Source organism: Carcharhinus amblyrhynchos, chromosome 15, assembly GCF_965287045.1.
Source record: "Carcharhinus amblyrhynchos chromosome 15, sCarAmb.v2.hapA, whole genome shotgun sequence".
Taxonomy (NCBI): Eukaryota; Metazoa; Chordata; class Chondrichthyes; order Carcharhiniformes; family Carcharhinidae; genus Carcharhinus; species Carcharhinus amblyrhynchos.
In genome coordinates, this window is record NC_137338.1 from 67,598,447 (window position 1) to 67,612,586 (window position 14,140).

Here is a 14,140-nt window from a genome sequence, read left to right on the forward strand (position 1 = left end):
CAATGATTAGCCATGATCTAATTAACAGCATGAAGTTACACAGCACAATATAAAACATCCCAATTGGATTCATACATAGCCAAGACAAGTCATCAAAAACTTGGTAAAAGTGATATTTTTTAAGGAACGGCAAAGGAGAGAGGGGTAGAAAAACAGGTTTACGGGAGAATGTCAGACATTTGGGCCGAGACAGCTGAAGCCACAACTGTCAGTGTGGCAACGATAAACGAAAAACAAACAGAGCAAGTGCAAAAGTCTGGGAGGGTTGAAGGGCTACAGGAGGTTGTAGAGATAGTGAGGAGTAAGGCCATGGAGGGATTTGAACACAAGGATATGACTTTTAAAAATGAGGAGTTGCTGCACTGGCAGCCAGCACTGGTTAGCAAGCAGAGGGATGGCTGAACAGGCTTTGAGGAATCTGAGGACCTACTTATGGCCCTATATCTGTAGATAAAAGGTGAAATTCTCCAGATGCTGGAATTTGAAACAAAAACAGAAAATGCCGGAAAAACTCAGCAAGTCTGACAGCATCTGTGAAGGGAGAATAGAGCTAAAGTTTCAAGTCTGGACTGACAAAGGGTCATCAAGACTTGAAACATTGGTTCTATTCTCTCTCCACAGATGCTGTCAGAGCTGCTGAGTTTCCCAGCATTTTCTGCTTTTGCTCATTTCAAGCTCTCATCATAATCCTATTATGATTTCTAAGCAGAGGACAGGTGCAGCCTGAAGTAGGTTCACACCAGGACTTAGCCACCATAGAATGTGAGTCTTCCTGAAGAAATGTTGAGAGAGTTGCCACATCTGCCTTTGAGTGAAAGAGCACCAACACAGTGGATTGCCTTAAAATAGAGACATCCCAATAACTGCAAGGAATTAGAGTTTTATTTGCGTGGTGTGGTCACAAACAAGCCTAAGACAAGAATTCTGTTGAGATAAGGGATTGTGAAAGTGTGCATGTGCCCACAAAGGTGAAAGCTCAGAGTCCTCGTACAATGAAGTTGGCAAGTACAGGAAATTATGCGCGCCCTGAGATGATGCCAATCATACATCAGAAAGGTGATGAACTCATTTCATTGCACAAGGACATCTTTTACTTGGTTAATGTCCCTGTATAACAGCTGACTGACTACTTGTGGAAGACTGGAATGTCACCATTCCTCAATGAGTACAACATCAACAATTGACAATTCCAGTTGTGGCATGGGCTTTGCTCTTTAACGATTTCCCTTGAATACTGTAATGCTGTTGGGGCAACCTGATGGACAATCAGCTTCATCTGCCTATCCTAGGGTTGGTGATGCCCAGCGGGCCATGATATTTTTCCAATTCTCCTTATCTTCTACAGAAGAACAGATACATCAGAACTCTTTAGGGCCAACAGCGAGAGCCCTACAGCAAAAGGCACAAAGTTGATGGGGACACAGTTACAAGATCAGGACGAGGGATTTTACAGTGGCTGTTCTGGTAACTTTAAATGGATTTCTGCTTTTTAGTATATGGATGTGGCCAAGGGATCAAGGAAGCTGCAATGGGAAATCCAGAATACATGTTGTCAACATGTCATTATCACCTCTTTTCATTCAGCAACTGGAGGAAGTATCTGAAAATCTGACAGGTAGAAAACTAGGAAAGGATTTACACCAGCACCAGTTTAATTTAAATAGCACCTCTAATATAATAAAATGTCTCAAGGAACTGCACAAGGAAATATTTGGCCAGGTGACCAGGATTTGTCAAAGAGGTAGGTTTTAAGGAATGTCTTAAAGGAAGAGAATGAGCTAGATTAGGGAGGGAAGAACTTGGGGCCCAGGTAGCTGACACCCAGCAATGTTTAAGTTTATTTATTAGTATCACAAGTAGGCTTACATTAACACTGCCATGAGGATACTATGGAAATTCCCTAGTTGCCACACTCCGGCACCTGTTCAGGTACACTGAGAATTTGGCACAGCTAATGCACCTAACCAGCACATTATTTCAGACAGGGAGGAAACTGGAGCATCCAGAGAAAACCCACGCAGACACGGGGAGACCGTGCAGGCTCTGAGGCAGCACAGTAGCACAGTGGTTAGCACTGCTGCTTCACAGCTCCAGGGTCCTGGGTTCGATTCCCGTCTCGGGTCACAGTCTGTGTGGAGTTTGCACATTCTCCTCGTGTCTGCGTGGGTTTCCTCCGGGTACTGTGATTTCCTCCCACAGTCCAAAGATGTGCAGGTCAGGTTGATTGACCATGCTAAGAAATTGCCCCTTAGTGTCTAGAGATGCGTAGGTTAGAGGGATTAGTCGGTATAATATGTAGGGATATGGGGGTAGGGCCTGGGTGGGATTGTGTTCAATGCAGACTCGATGGGCCGAAGGGCCTCTTTCTGCACTGTAGGGTTCTATGATTAGTCTATGAAATTCTATGAACAGACAGTGACCCAAACTGGGAATTGAACCAGGGTCCCTGGTGCAGTGAGGCAACAGTGCTAACCACTGTGCCACCTTTGCTGAGCAATGCTGGTGCGATTGAATTCAGGAATGCTTAAAAGACCAGAATTGGATGAGTCCAGGTGCCTGAGAGTTGTGGGGCTGGAGGAGATGACAGAGATAAGTGAGACCATGGAGGGATTGGAAATAAGGATGGTAATTTTAAAATCAAGCATTTGTTGCCAGGAAGTCAGTGCAGGTGAGCAGCATTTTCTGTGATACTCATCCCTTTATGTCAGAATACCACCAAAAACTCAAATCTTCCTGAAAATATGCTGGGTCATTCCATTGTTCAGAAATTTCTGAATGGCCTATCAATGCGAAAGCCAATCTGATCGCCTGATTTGAGGCTCGGAGCACTGCCATCTCCCAACAGAAACATCACCAATACCCAAAAATCATTGCAATCTTAGCAAAACTAAATCTTATTTCAGCTCTTCAGTGTTAATCACGAGGACATTCACCTCAAAGATAGTCAATGCGTTTGACCTTCATTATACTCAAAGAACATTTCTTCATTTCAACGACAGAAATGCTGGCATTGCCAGCAACGCCCACATCCCAGGAAAGAACAAAATAAAAAATATATACAAAATATTATAGATAAAGTGTTTTAGTAATAGATTCAAACAAAGGTGACCAATCCCCTTTCGAACCCAGCTGTCAGTTAAAGGCATGGGGGTGAGGGTGGGGTTAATAAAATTAAGTCAGACTAATGGGAAGGAGGAAAAAATAATTGTGCACATCTGTTGGTATGGCTTATTGAAAACGTGACCTTAAAGGAAAGTTGAATCAAGGCAGGCAACAGGCACTGGCCTGTGAAATTTAACAAAGTGACCAGAAAACCACCTTGTCTATCCTGTCACGTGCTTAATCGCTTGTCTGGTTTTGGTACACATTTCAGAATTGCAGCTCTCCACAATGCTGGGGCAAGTAAAAGGCTCAAAGTAGTTACACTGAGGATCAGGAGGTACACCTGCAGAGGCAGAAAGAAAAGCAGCGTTATTTCAGATTTTGTAGCACAGGGCTGTAGAAATACAGCAAGAACACAGCAAGTTATAATGCAAACTGGCACTGAGCAATTGCAAGATAGGTTACCTCTCGAGAGACGATTCCTGACTTACGGGCCCGGCTACTCAGAACAAAGGAAAACTCACTGACTTGCGCTAGTCCAGCAGAAACTATCCACCTGATGTACTTGCTGTTTCTTGGAAGGATCAGTGAGAGGACAAGTACTGCTAAGATGAACTAGGAGAAAAAAAAGTGTTAACTTTACTGCTTATTCCACTTTTCTTAACAACTGCATGCATTCTAGGGCCATTGCACTGTATACATTGAAAATTTCATCCTGTGTTACATTGCAGATTTCCAGCATCTGCAGTGTTTTTCTTTTTTCAAATTTGATATGGTGCATCCAAAGAATCTGAAGGAACTAAGGGTGGAAAAAGCAGAGGCACTGGCAATAATCTCCCAAGCTCCTGATGCCAGAGGTCTGGAGAATTGTGAATCACAGAAATAATAATCTATATCCCTGTAATGTCTTGAATGGGAGACCCTGGCTCTGAAGTGGTGCTCTCGTTCTAGGTTCCCCCATGAGGGGTAAACATCCTCTCACCCGCTACCCTGCCAAGCCTCCTCAGAACCTTGTTGCGTTAGGATCATCTCTCATTCTTCTAAACTCCAATGAGCACTAGCCCATGGGGTTTTGCTTAATTAATCAGCATTTGCCCAAGCAACCATTAAGTTTCTCCCAAATTATCATTTCTAAAAGCCTCCCCATCATGGAGGTCAAAAAGAAAGACCTATTTGTTGACTCATCCTTGCTCCTTTTTTGAAAAAGGGTTTAACATTCTGCACTGTACGGATTCTATGATTCATAATTCTCCAGACCTCTGGCATCAGGAGCTTGGGAGATTATTGCCAGTGCCTCTGCTTTTTCCACCCTTACTTCCTTCAGACTCCTTGGATGCACCATATTGAATTTGAAAAAAGAAAAACACTGCAGATGCTGGAAATCTGCAACGTAACACAGAATGAAATATTCAACGGGACGTTCAGACTGTGAAGGTCAGTTGGTCAAGATTTCAGAACTGAAGATGCTTCCTCGGGACTTGCATGAAGCACATTACCTTGGACACCACCACTGCCAGTGTAAGGCACATTAGGACAGTCAGTTCATAAAGCACAAATGTTGGGAAAACATGGAGACCTGTGAAGAGCAAAGGAACAGTAAATTGTTATGGCCATTCCTTAAAGCACAGCAGATGTTTTGCAGATATTTTTATAAAGATAGTCACACATTAGATTCCTGTTCTCAGTGAGGATCATAAGTCTCTTAAGCTTACAAGACAAGCAATTGCTATGCCTGTGCCAAACAACCCACCCACCCATGCTGAATGACCAACCCTGCCACCCGGGCCGAGCGACCCACCCCACCAACCAACCAACCCTGCCATCCATGCCAAGCAACCCATCCCCCCCACCCGCACCGAGCAACATGCACAGTGACTCAGTGCACCAAGTATCTTTCCTAAGGACCATGACTAAATATCATAATTCACATCATAAATCTTTGTCCCCAAATTAGTGAAAGCTGGTGCACAAGCAGAAACAGTAATCAAAATGTAATGTTTATCAGGCAGTTGTGGCCCATCAGCTTTAAATCAGCGCCAAGTTTAAAAGGAGGCCTGGTGTAGATAGCGGGCAGCGTCGGAGCGGGCAGCGGAGTGAGAGGGAAGCAGAGTGAGCTATTAGGGCTTAATATCAAAAAGGGCTTGAAGGTAAAAAGGCCAGGTGGAAAGAACAAGGAAAAAAAAAAATTTTTCAAAACTACTACAGCAAAAAACAAGGAAAAAATTTTTTCCCACAACAAATTATATTGAATAATGGAGGGGCATGTGATGTGCGGTTCCTGTATGATGTGGGAACTGGTGGACCCCAGGGTCCTTCCCAGTGGCCATGTCTGCAGTAAGTGCAGGTTGCTGGAGGAGCTCCAGCTCAAGGTGGATGAGCTGGCCTCTGAGCTACAGACACTGAGGCTCATCAGGGGGAGAGAGGGTGTCATTGTCAATGGGGTGCAAGTGACATCCACCCCCCCTAGACTGTCTAAATCTAAGGGTCAGGAACAAAAGGGGGCTGCTGGGAGGAGGAAGGGGGGTGAGGAGCGGAGGCCTCAGCCTCTTAATCTGCATAACAGGTTTGAGGTTCTTGCTTCCAGTCTGGAAGAGGACGAGGCAGGTGAGGTTGGTGAGCAAACTGCACACGGTACAGTGATGCAGCAGGACATAGGCAAAGAGAAGGGGAAAAGGAACGTAGTAGTGATTGGAGATAGTGGGGTGAAGGGTATTGACACTGTCCTTTGTCACAATGACAAAGTGCACAGAAGGGTGTGTTGTCTGCCTGGTGCTCGGGTACAGGATGTCGCAGCTGGGCTGCAGAGGAATCTGGAGTGGGAGGGTGAGAACCCAGTTGTGGTGGTACATGTGGGTGCCGGCGACGTAGGCAAAGTGCGGACTGAGGATCTGGGGAGGGAGTATGAGAAGCTGGGAATGGAATTAAAAAGTAGAACCGACAAGGTGGTCTTCTCTGGGCTACTGCCTGAACCGAGTGCAGACGGGCGTAGGGTTGACAGGATAAAGGAAGTGAATGGGTGGCTCAAAGATTGGTGTGGGAGGAATGGGATCGAATTTATGGGGCATTGGCACCAGTATTGGGGTAGGTGGGACTTGTTCGGGCGGGATGGGGTTGGTCTGAATCGTGCTGGGACCAGAGTGCTGGCGAATCGAGTAAAGAGGACTGTAGACAGGGCTTTAAACTAATTAGGGGGGGGGAGGGTGCGAGGGTAGGTGATGTTAGGAGGTCTACAGTTAAGGATAGGGTACAGGTAAGGGAAGAGGCTGAGGATGTCCCAAGTGGTGGCGTTACTGCAAATAGGGTCCAGAAGAAGGCTGGGATGAAAGCGCTTTATCTGAATGCACGAAGCATTCGGAATAAAGTGGATGAGCTGGTGGCGCAGATCGACACAAATGGATACGATCTGGTGGCCATTACAGAGACGTGGCTGCAAGGTGACAGGGACTGGGAGATGAATGTACAGGGCTATCAAGTGTTTAGGAAGGATAGGCAGGAGGAAAGAGGGGGTGGCGTAGCTCTGCTGATTAAGGACAGCATCAAGGTGGTAGCAAGGGATGATATCGGAGCCAAAGAGCATAAAGTGGAATCGTTGTGGGTGGAGATTAGGAACAGCAAAGGGAGGAAGACGCTGGTGGGTGTCGTCTATAGGCCCCCGAATAATGATCTGGAGGTGGGGCGGGCTGTTAACGCGCAAATAAGTGCGGCGTGCAGGAATGGGACGGCAGTAGTTATGGGGGATTTCAATCTGCATATTGATTGGTCGACCCATGTTGGACGAGGTGGGCTCGAGGAGGAGTTCTTGGAATGCTGCCGGGATAGTTTCCTGGAACAGTGTGTGTTGGAGCCGACGAGGGAGCGAGCTATCTTGGATCTGGTGCTATGTAATGAGGCGGGTAGAATTAGGGACCTTGAGGTGAAGGATCCTCTTGGAGAGAGTGATCATTGTATGGTGGAGTTTCTGTTGCAGATGGAGGAGGAGAAAGTGGGTTCCCGGACACGTGTCCTTTGTTTGAATAGAGGGGAGTATGGTAGGATGAGAGAAGAATTGGCGAATGTGGACTGGGGGAGCGCGTTGGAAGGTAGGTCTGCTGAGGAGCAGTGGAGGATCTTTAAGGAGATCTTTCTTGGTGCTCAGCAGAAATTTATTCCGATGGTTAAAAAGGACAGTAGGAAGAGAGGTAATAAGCCGTGGATAACGAAGGAGGTGAAGGAAAGTGTTAAATTAAAAGCGGAGGAATTTAGAGTAGCTAAGAGCAGTGGGCGAGAAGAGGATTGGGAAAGGTTTAAATGTCAACAAAGATTGACAAAAAAGTTGATAAAGGAGGGTAGAAGAAGCTATGAAGCTGGGCTAGCGCTTAATATAAAAAAGGATAGCAAGAGTTTTTATAAATATATAAAAAGGAAGAGGCTGGCTAGGGTGAACGTTGGTCCCTTAGCGGATGAGAAAGGGGACCTAGTGGTAGGGGATGGGGATATGGCTAAGGTCTTGAATAACTTTTTTGTTTCTGTCTTCACGGAGGAGGACGTGAATAATTTGCCGGGTGTTAGCGATGGAAAAGTGGTAGGACTGGAGGGTCTTATAATGACATTACTGTTACTAGAGAGGTGGTGCGCGACAGACTGGAGGGGCTGATTGTGGACAAGTCCCCAGGACCGGATGGAATGCATCCGAGGGTTCTGAAAGAAATGGCGGAGGTGATAGTGGATGCCTTGGTGGTTATTTTCCAGACGTCGCTGGATTCCGGGGAAGTGCCGGAGGATTGGAAAACGGCTAATGTTACGCCGTTGTTTAAGAAGGGTGCCAGGCAAAAGGCGGGGAATTACAGGCCGGTTAGTTTAACGTCTGTGGTAGGTAAAATGTTAGAATCCGTCATTAAGGAGGAAATTGCGAGGCATCTTGAAGGGAATTGCTTGATAGGGCAGACGCAACACGGTTTCATTAAAGGGAAGTCGTGTCTGACAAATTTACTGGAGTTCTATGAGGATGTGTCTAGGGCGGTGGATAGAGGAGAGCCGGTGGATGTGGTCTTTCTGGATTTTCAGAAGGCGTTTGATAAGGTACCTCACAAGAGGTTACTGCAGAAGGTCAGAGGACATGGAGTTGGGGGTAGGGTGTTAGCGTGGATAGAGGATTGGTTGTCAAATAGGAGGCAGAGAGTGGGGGTCAATGGGTGCTATTCGGATTGGCGGTTGGTGACTAGTGGGGTGCCCCAGGGGTCGGTGCTGGGGCCTCAGCTATTTACCATTTATATAGATGATCTGGAGGAGGGAACCGAGTGTAGGGTGTCGAAATTTGCTGATGACACCAAGATTGGGGGAAAGGCAAATTGTGCGGAGGGTGTGGAGAGTCTGCAGAAGGATCTAGATAGGCTGGGCGAATGGGCCAGGAAATGGCAAATGGAATTTAATGTTGGCAAGTGTGAGGTGGTCCACTTTGGTAGGAAGAATGGTAGGAAGGACTATTACTTACGTGGCGAAAAACTGCAGCAGGCGACGGTGCAGAGGGACCTCGGGGTCCTTGTGCATGAGTCGCAAAAACCCAGCCTGCAGGTGCAGCAGGTGGTCAGGAAGGCGAATGGGATGCTGGCCTTCATAGCGAGGGGGATTGAATATAAAAGTAGGGAGGTCTTGCTGCAGCTGTATAGGGCATTGGTGAGGCCGCAGCTAGAGTACTGTGTGCAGTTTTGGGCGCCGCACCTGCGCAAGGATATTTTGGCCTTGGAGGGAGTGCAGAGGAGGTTTACTAGGCTGATACCGGAGTTGAGGGGGTTGAGCTATGAGGAGAGGCTGAATAAACTAGGCTTGTACTCGTTAGAGTTTAGAAGAATGAGGGGAGATCTCATTGAGACGTATAAGATGATGAATGGGATGGATAGGATAGAGGTGGAAAGACTCTTCCCGCTCAAAAAAGACAGTAGGACTAGGGGGCACAGCCTCAAGATAAAGGGGGGGCGGTTCAGAACGGAGTTGAGGAGGAACTTCTTCACTCAAAGGGTGGTGAATCTCTGGAATTCTCTGCCCGTTGAAGTGGTGGAGGCTGCCTCACTAAATATTTTTAAGAAGCGGGTTGATGGGTTTTTGATAAGAGAGGGGATTAAGGGTTATGGGGAGAGGGCGGGAAAGTGGAACTGAGCCACGACAGATCAGCCACGACAGATCAGCCATGATCTTATTGAATGGCGGGGCAGGCTCGAAGGGCCAGATGGCCTACTCCTGCTCCTATTTCTTATGTTCTTATGTTCTTAAGGAAGCTAGAGTTTAAAACTCAGTGCTCCAAAGGGGCTCTGTCCAAGGATTTGCACTATCTCCAGAGCCTCTGGAAAATTACACATGGACTTGGATAGGGAAATGTGCCTTTTTCACAAAAATGATACTAGGGTAACATTACAGGAACAGATCATGAGTTTAAATGATTAAGAATTTGGTCAATTATTGATCAGATTCCTCCCAACAGATGTAAAATGATGGATGGAATTGTCAACAGTTCTAAGAAAGGCACCTACTCATCAATATCTATCCACTAATACTCATTAATGGTCCACTAGATCCGGCTAGCTCCTGACCAGAGGCTTGATTCAGACAGATACAGGGTCAGAATAATACTGGGAATGTAAACGTGTCTGCTCTCATTACCAATGCAATGTCTTCAAACAAGTACCCAAAAATTCAAGGTTAGTGGGGGCCAAGGACCTTTTTAGTTAGCCAAAACAGACAAGCAGAAAAATGGTCATCTGAGACCAGTCTTCAGTGCCTCAGGCCAGCCTCAGGTACATCCTTAGGGATGTGTCCTCAACCCAACTGTTTTCAGCTGTTTCATCACTAACCTTCCCTCTGTTATGAGTTGATGAACATTTCTAATAGAGGAAACTGAGGTCAGTTTATAACTGAACATCCAATTTAAGCTGATATCACACATCTCCAACAACAGCACGCCATAAAGTTATATGTGGGAATTAACAATAATTACATTGTATATTTTAATTTCTATGATTGCCAATAAAAGTTTTATCTAAACCTATAAGGGAAACATCCATTCCCAAACACTTTAAAGCTTTTAATTACCAATAGAAGTGAAGAAAATGATAGCCAGAAAATCTCGAATGGGTTCCATGCACAACATGACTTCCTCTGTAGCAGAGTGACCTTGTGATGATATTAATGCCCCAGCCAAGAAACAACCAAGTTCCATGGAGACATCCAGCATCTCAGTGGCCTATGGAAAAAATCAAAACTAAAATTAAAAACTGTCAACTCTGTAATCAGGTCCGCTACTTGTGCAGTGAGGAGCAATACTACAATCACTAATGAAGAATCTAAAGAACAGCACTGACATTGCTGTAACAATGTGCAAAGATATGCAGGTTAGGTTGATTGGCCATGCTAAATTGACCCTTATGTCAGGGGATTAGCAGGGTAATAGGGCCAAGGTGGGATTGTGGTTGGTGCAGATTCAATAGGTCAAATAGCCTCCTTCTGCACAGTAGGGATGCTATGATTGTAAAGCAGCAATCATAATTGCTGAATCTTCCTCAAACATCATAGCCAGTATTGTCACATACACAGCAGCAGGAGCAAGCACTCAATGTATTCCCCCAAAATTGGTGTTGACACCAAATTAATTCTTCCTCATCAAAGACACTTTGTGTAGATTTATGCTTTTTCTCGAAGGTAATACTGCTTTTCCCTAATCTTGGCCAAACACATAATTCAATGTGTGGTTATTTAATATGTAGCTTATAGCTCAACCCTTGACCCAGAGAACATTAACCTGTCATTCTCTAGAATGTTAGTTTTTTGACGCATCTCAATGATAATTAAATAACTTATAACTTGATCACATTTATCAGAACAGTACACTATTTAATAAGTATACAAGCAATATCTAGTTTCATTAAAAGCATTACCCCTCTGTGGACAGATATCTCCAGGCAAAATAGAATTAAAATACAAATGTCAATTATTCAATGTGACTCGAGTCACCTTTTCTCAGTGAAAGTCACCAAATTCACGTTTTCTTTTTCATTTATAGGATATGGATGTAGCTGGCTAGGTCAGCATCTCTAATTGCCCTTCAGAAGGTGGCAATGAATTTTCCTACCTTGGAGTTGTCAGCAAATTTAGCAAAAATAACTTCAGTCACTTCATCCAAATCCTTTATAGATCAGAACATAAGAAATAGGAGCAGGAGTAGGCCCTTCGAGCCTGCCCCGCCATTCAACAAGATCATGGCTGATCTGAAGTGGATCAGTTCCACTTTCCCACTTTCTCCCCTTAATTCCCCTATCAGAAACCTATCTACCCGTGACTTAAATATATTCAGCGACGTAGCCTCCACCACTTCAATGGGCAGAGAATTCCAGAGACTCACCACCCTTTGGGTGAAGAAGTTCCTCCTCAACTCCGATCTAAACTATCCCCCCCCTTATTTTGAGGCTGTACCCGCTAGTTCTGCTATCCTTTCTAAGCGGGAAGAATCTCTCTACCTCTACCCTATCCATCCCTTTCATTATCTTATATGTCTCTATAAGATCCCCCCTCAGCCTTCTAAACTCCAACAAGTACAGACCAGTAAAATTTTAAAATTGAAATTAAATTAAAATTAATTTAAATTTGAAATTAAAATTAAATTTTAAAATTTAAAATTGTAAAAATTTGAGGCCTCAGCACTGATCCTTGTGGCATACCACTAGTCACAGAGATATATTTGTGCCAAATCTCCATTTCCTGTTAGCTAGCCAATCTTCAATCTATGCCAGTTACTCTCCTACACTAAGGGCTTTTATTTTACACAATTTTTGAAGAGGCACCTTATCAAATGCCTTCTTAAAATCTAAGTACAGTACATCTACCAGTTCCCCTTTATTCACAGCAACTATAAACCAAAAAATTGGTTAAACATAATTTCTCTTTCGCAAAACCATGTTGACTCGGCTTGTCTTAAAATGTTCCAAGTGCATGGCTATAATATCTTTAATAATGGCCTCTAACATTTTCTCTATGACAAATGTTAGGCTAACTAGCCTACAGATTCCTGCTTTCTGCCTCCCTTTATCAGTAAGGGAATTACTTTTGCTATCTTCCAATCTAATGGAACCCTCCTGAATCTAGAGAATTCAGGAAAATTAAAACCAATACAACTATCTCAATAGCCACTTCTTTCAAGATCTTAGGGTGAAGTCCATCCAAACCTAAGGATTTGTCAGCTTGCCAACTCAACAATTCTCTCAGGACCACTTCCCAGGTGAATGGCATAATCCTGAGTTCCTTCCAGTCCCTGATTTACAGCTATTTATAGGACGTTACTGGTGCCCTCTATAGTGAGGATTGATGCAAAATACCTGTTTAATTCATCTACCATAGCCCTACTTTCCATTGCCAATTTCCCAGATGTACTCAGTAGGATTAATGCTCCCTTTATTAACTCTTTTTAATTTAAATACCTATAGAAACTCTTATTGTTCACCAATATATTACTTGCCAGTTTCTTCTCATACTCCAGTTTTCTTCCCATATTAATCTTTTTGTCATTCTTTGATGTTTTTTATATTCCAAACTTCTGACTTGTCTTTGTGTAAATGTGCACTTTTTCTTGAAGCTTAATAACATCTTTAACTTTTTTAGTTCCCCACAGATGATGGGCCATCCCCGTTTCTTTCTTATCAGAAGTTGTCTGTACATCCTGAAATATTGCTTTAAAATGTCCACCACTGAATGTCTGTTAAACTATCACTCTAGAATATTTGTTGGTTCACTTCAGCTAGTCCTGCATTCATGCCATCGTGGTTGCCCTTAAGTTTATGATACTAGTCTGGGATGCACTCTTCTCTGCATCAAACTGAAGGTAATATTCAATCATATTATGATTGCTATTACCTAGGGGTGCTTCACTATGAATTTATCAATTAATCCCATCTCATTGCACACCACCAGGTCTTGTAGTCTGCTCTCTGGTTGGATCCAGATGTACTGTTCAAAGAAACTACCCTGAAAACGTTCTATGAACTCCTCATCTACACTACATTTGTCCAACTGATTTTCCCAATCTATATATAAATGAAAATCTTCCATGATTATTGCAATATCTTTCCAACAAGCTCCCATTCTCTCTTCCTTTATACTCTGAACTACCATATAGGCCTGCTCACCACTCACACAAGTGACTTCTTGACAATCATTTCTCATCTCGATCCACACTGCTTCTACATCCTAATTTCCTGAACTTAGGTCATCCCTTTCCATGAGATAATTCCATCTTATTCACATCAGCAAGTTTTAATGCTGACACAAGCCTGCAGATGTTTCTTGATTGCAAAAAACAGCAGACTTTTTTTTCCTCAATCATACATGCATCAAAAACTTCCCACCAGACAAATCAAGAAATCTTACGTTTTGGCATGTTCTACATTTAGCCTGGGTGTAGGGAACTGGGAGATAAATATCTCCATTTTCAGCCCTTTTGTCGTACGTCATTCAACAATCCACCCAGACGTCTTCTCTGATACACATCCAGTCCGTGTCATCTCACAACCAGGTTATGTTTTCCCTCAAATCCAAATCTCTACATATCACCAAATCAAGGGGAGGCGATGGCCTAGTAGTATTATCACTGGATTAGAGCAAATGTTTTTCCCAAGATTCATTAAATAGAATCACTGAATCCTACCGTGCAGTAGGAGGCTACTTGGCCCATCGAGTCTGCACCAACAATCTCAACTACACTCTATCACCGTATTTATCCTGCTAATCCCCCAACTAAGAGGCAATTTAGCATGGCCAATCAACGTAACCCGCATGTCTCTGGACTGTCCTGATCTAGCAATGATGGACTTTTCTCTTTAAACCACAGCAGTCTTTAAAGAGTGATAGTACTCAGGCAAAGCTGTTAGTTAAGGATTTCCAGGAATTGATCCAACAATGATGGAACAGCAGTAGATTTCCACATCAGGACTGTGAGACATGGAGGGGAACTTAGAATTGATGGGGACTCTGGTGATGAAGACTCTTGTGATGGAGGCCATGAATCAGATGCAGCCACACT

The 14,140-nt window shown here is 44.0% G+C and overlaps 1 protein-coding gene across 3 annotated transcripts in view; it reads right to left on the reverse strand.

The window, feature by feature from the left end:
• Positions 1-596: 596 nt before the first annotated feature.
• slc9d1 (solute carrier family 9 member D1) overlaps positions 597-14,140 on the reverse strand; it is a 62,107-nt gene continuing 48,563 nt past the window's right edge. For all 3 annotated transcript variants that reach the window (XM_080204123.1, XM_080204121.1, XM_080204122.1), the window contains 4 exons: positions 10,165-10,315; positions 4,599-4,678; positions 3,568-3,717; positions 597-3,445 (listed from right to left, as the gene is read on the reverse strand). In XM_080204123.1, the coding sequence (XP_080060249.1) occupies positions 3,332-3,445; positions 3,568-3,717; positions 4,599-4,678; positions 10,165-10,315 (495 nt within the window). In that variant the 3' untranslated portion in view covers positions 597-3,331. The remainder of the gene's footprint in view (positions 3,446-3,567; positions 3,718-4,598; positions 4,679-10,164; positions 10,316-14,140) is intronic.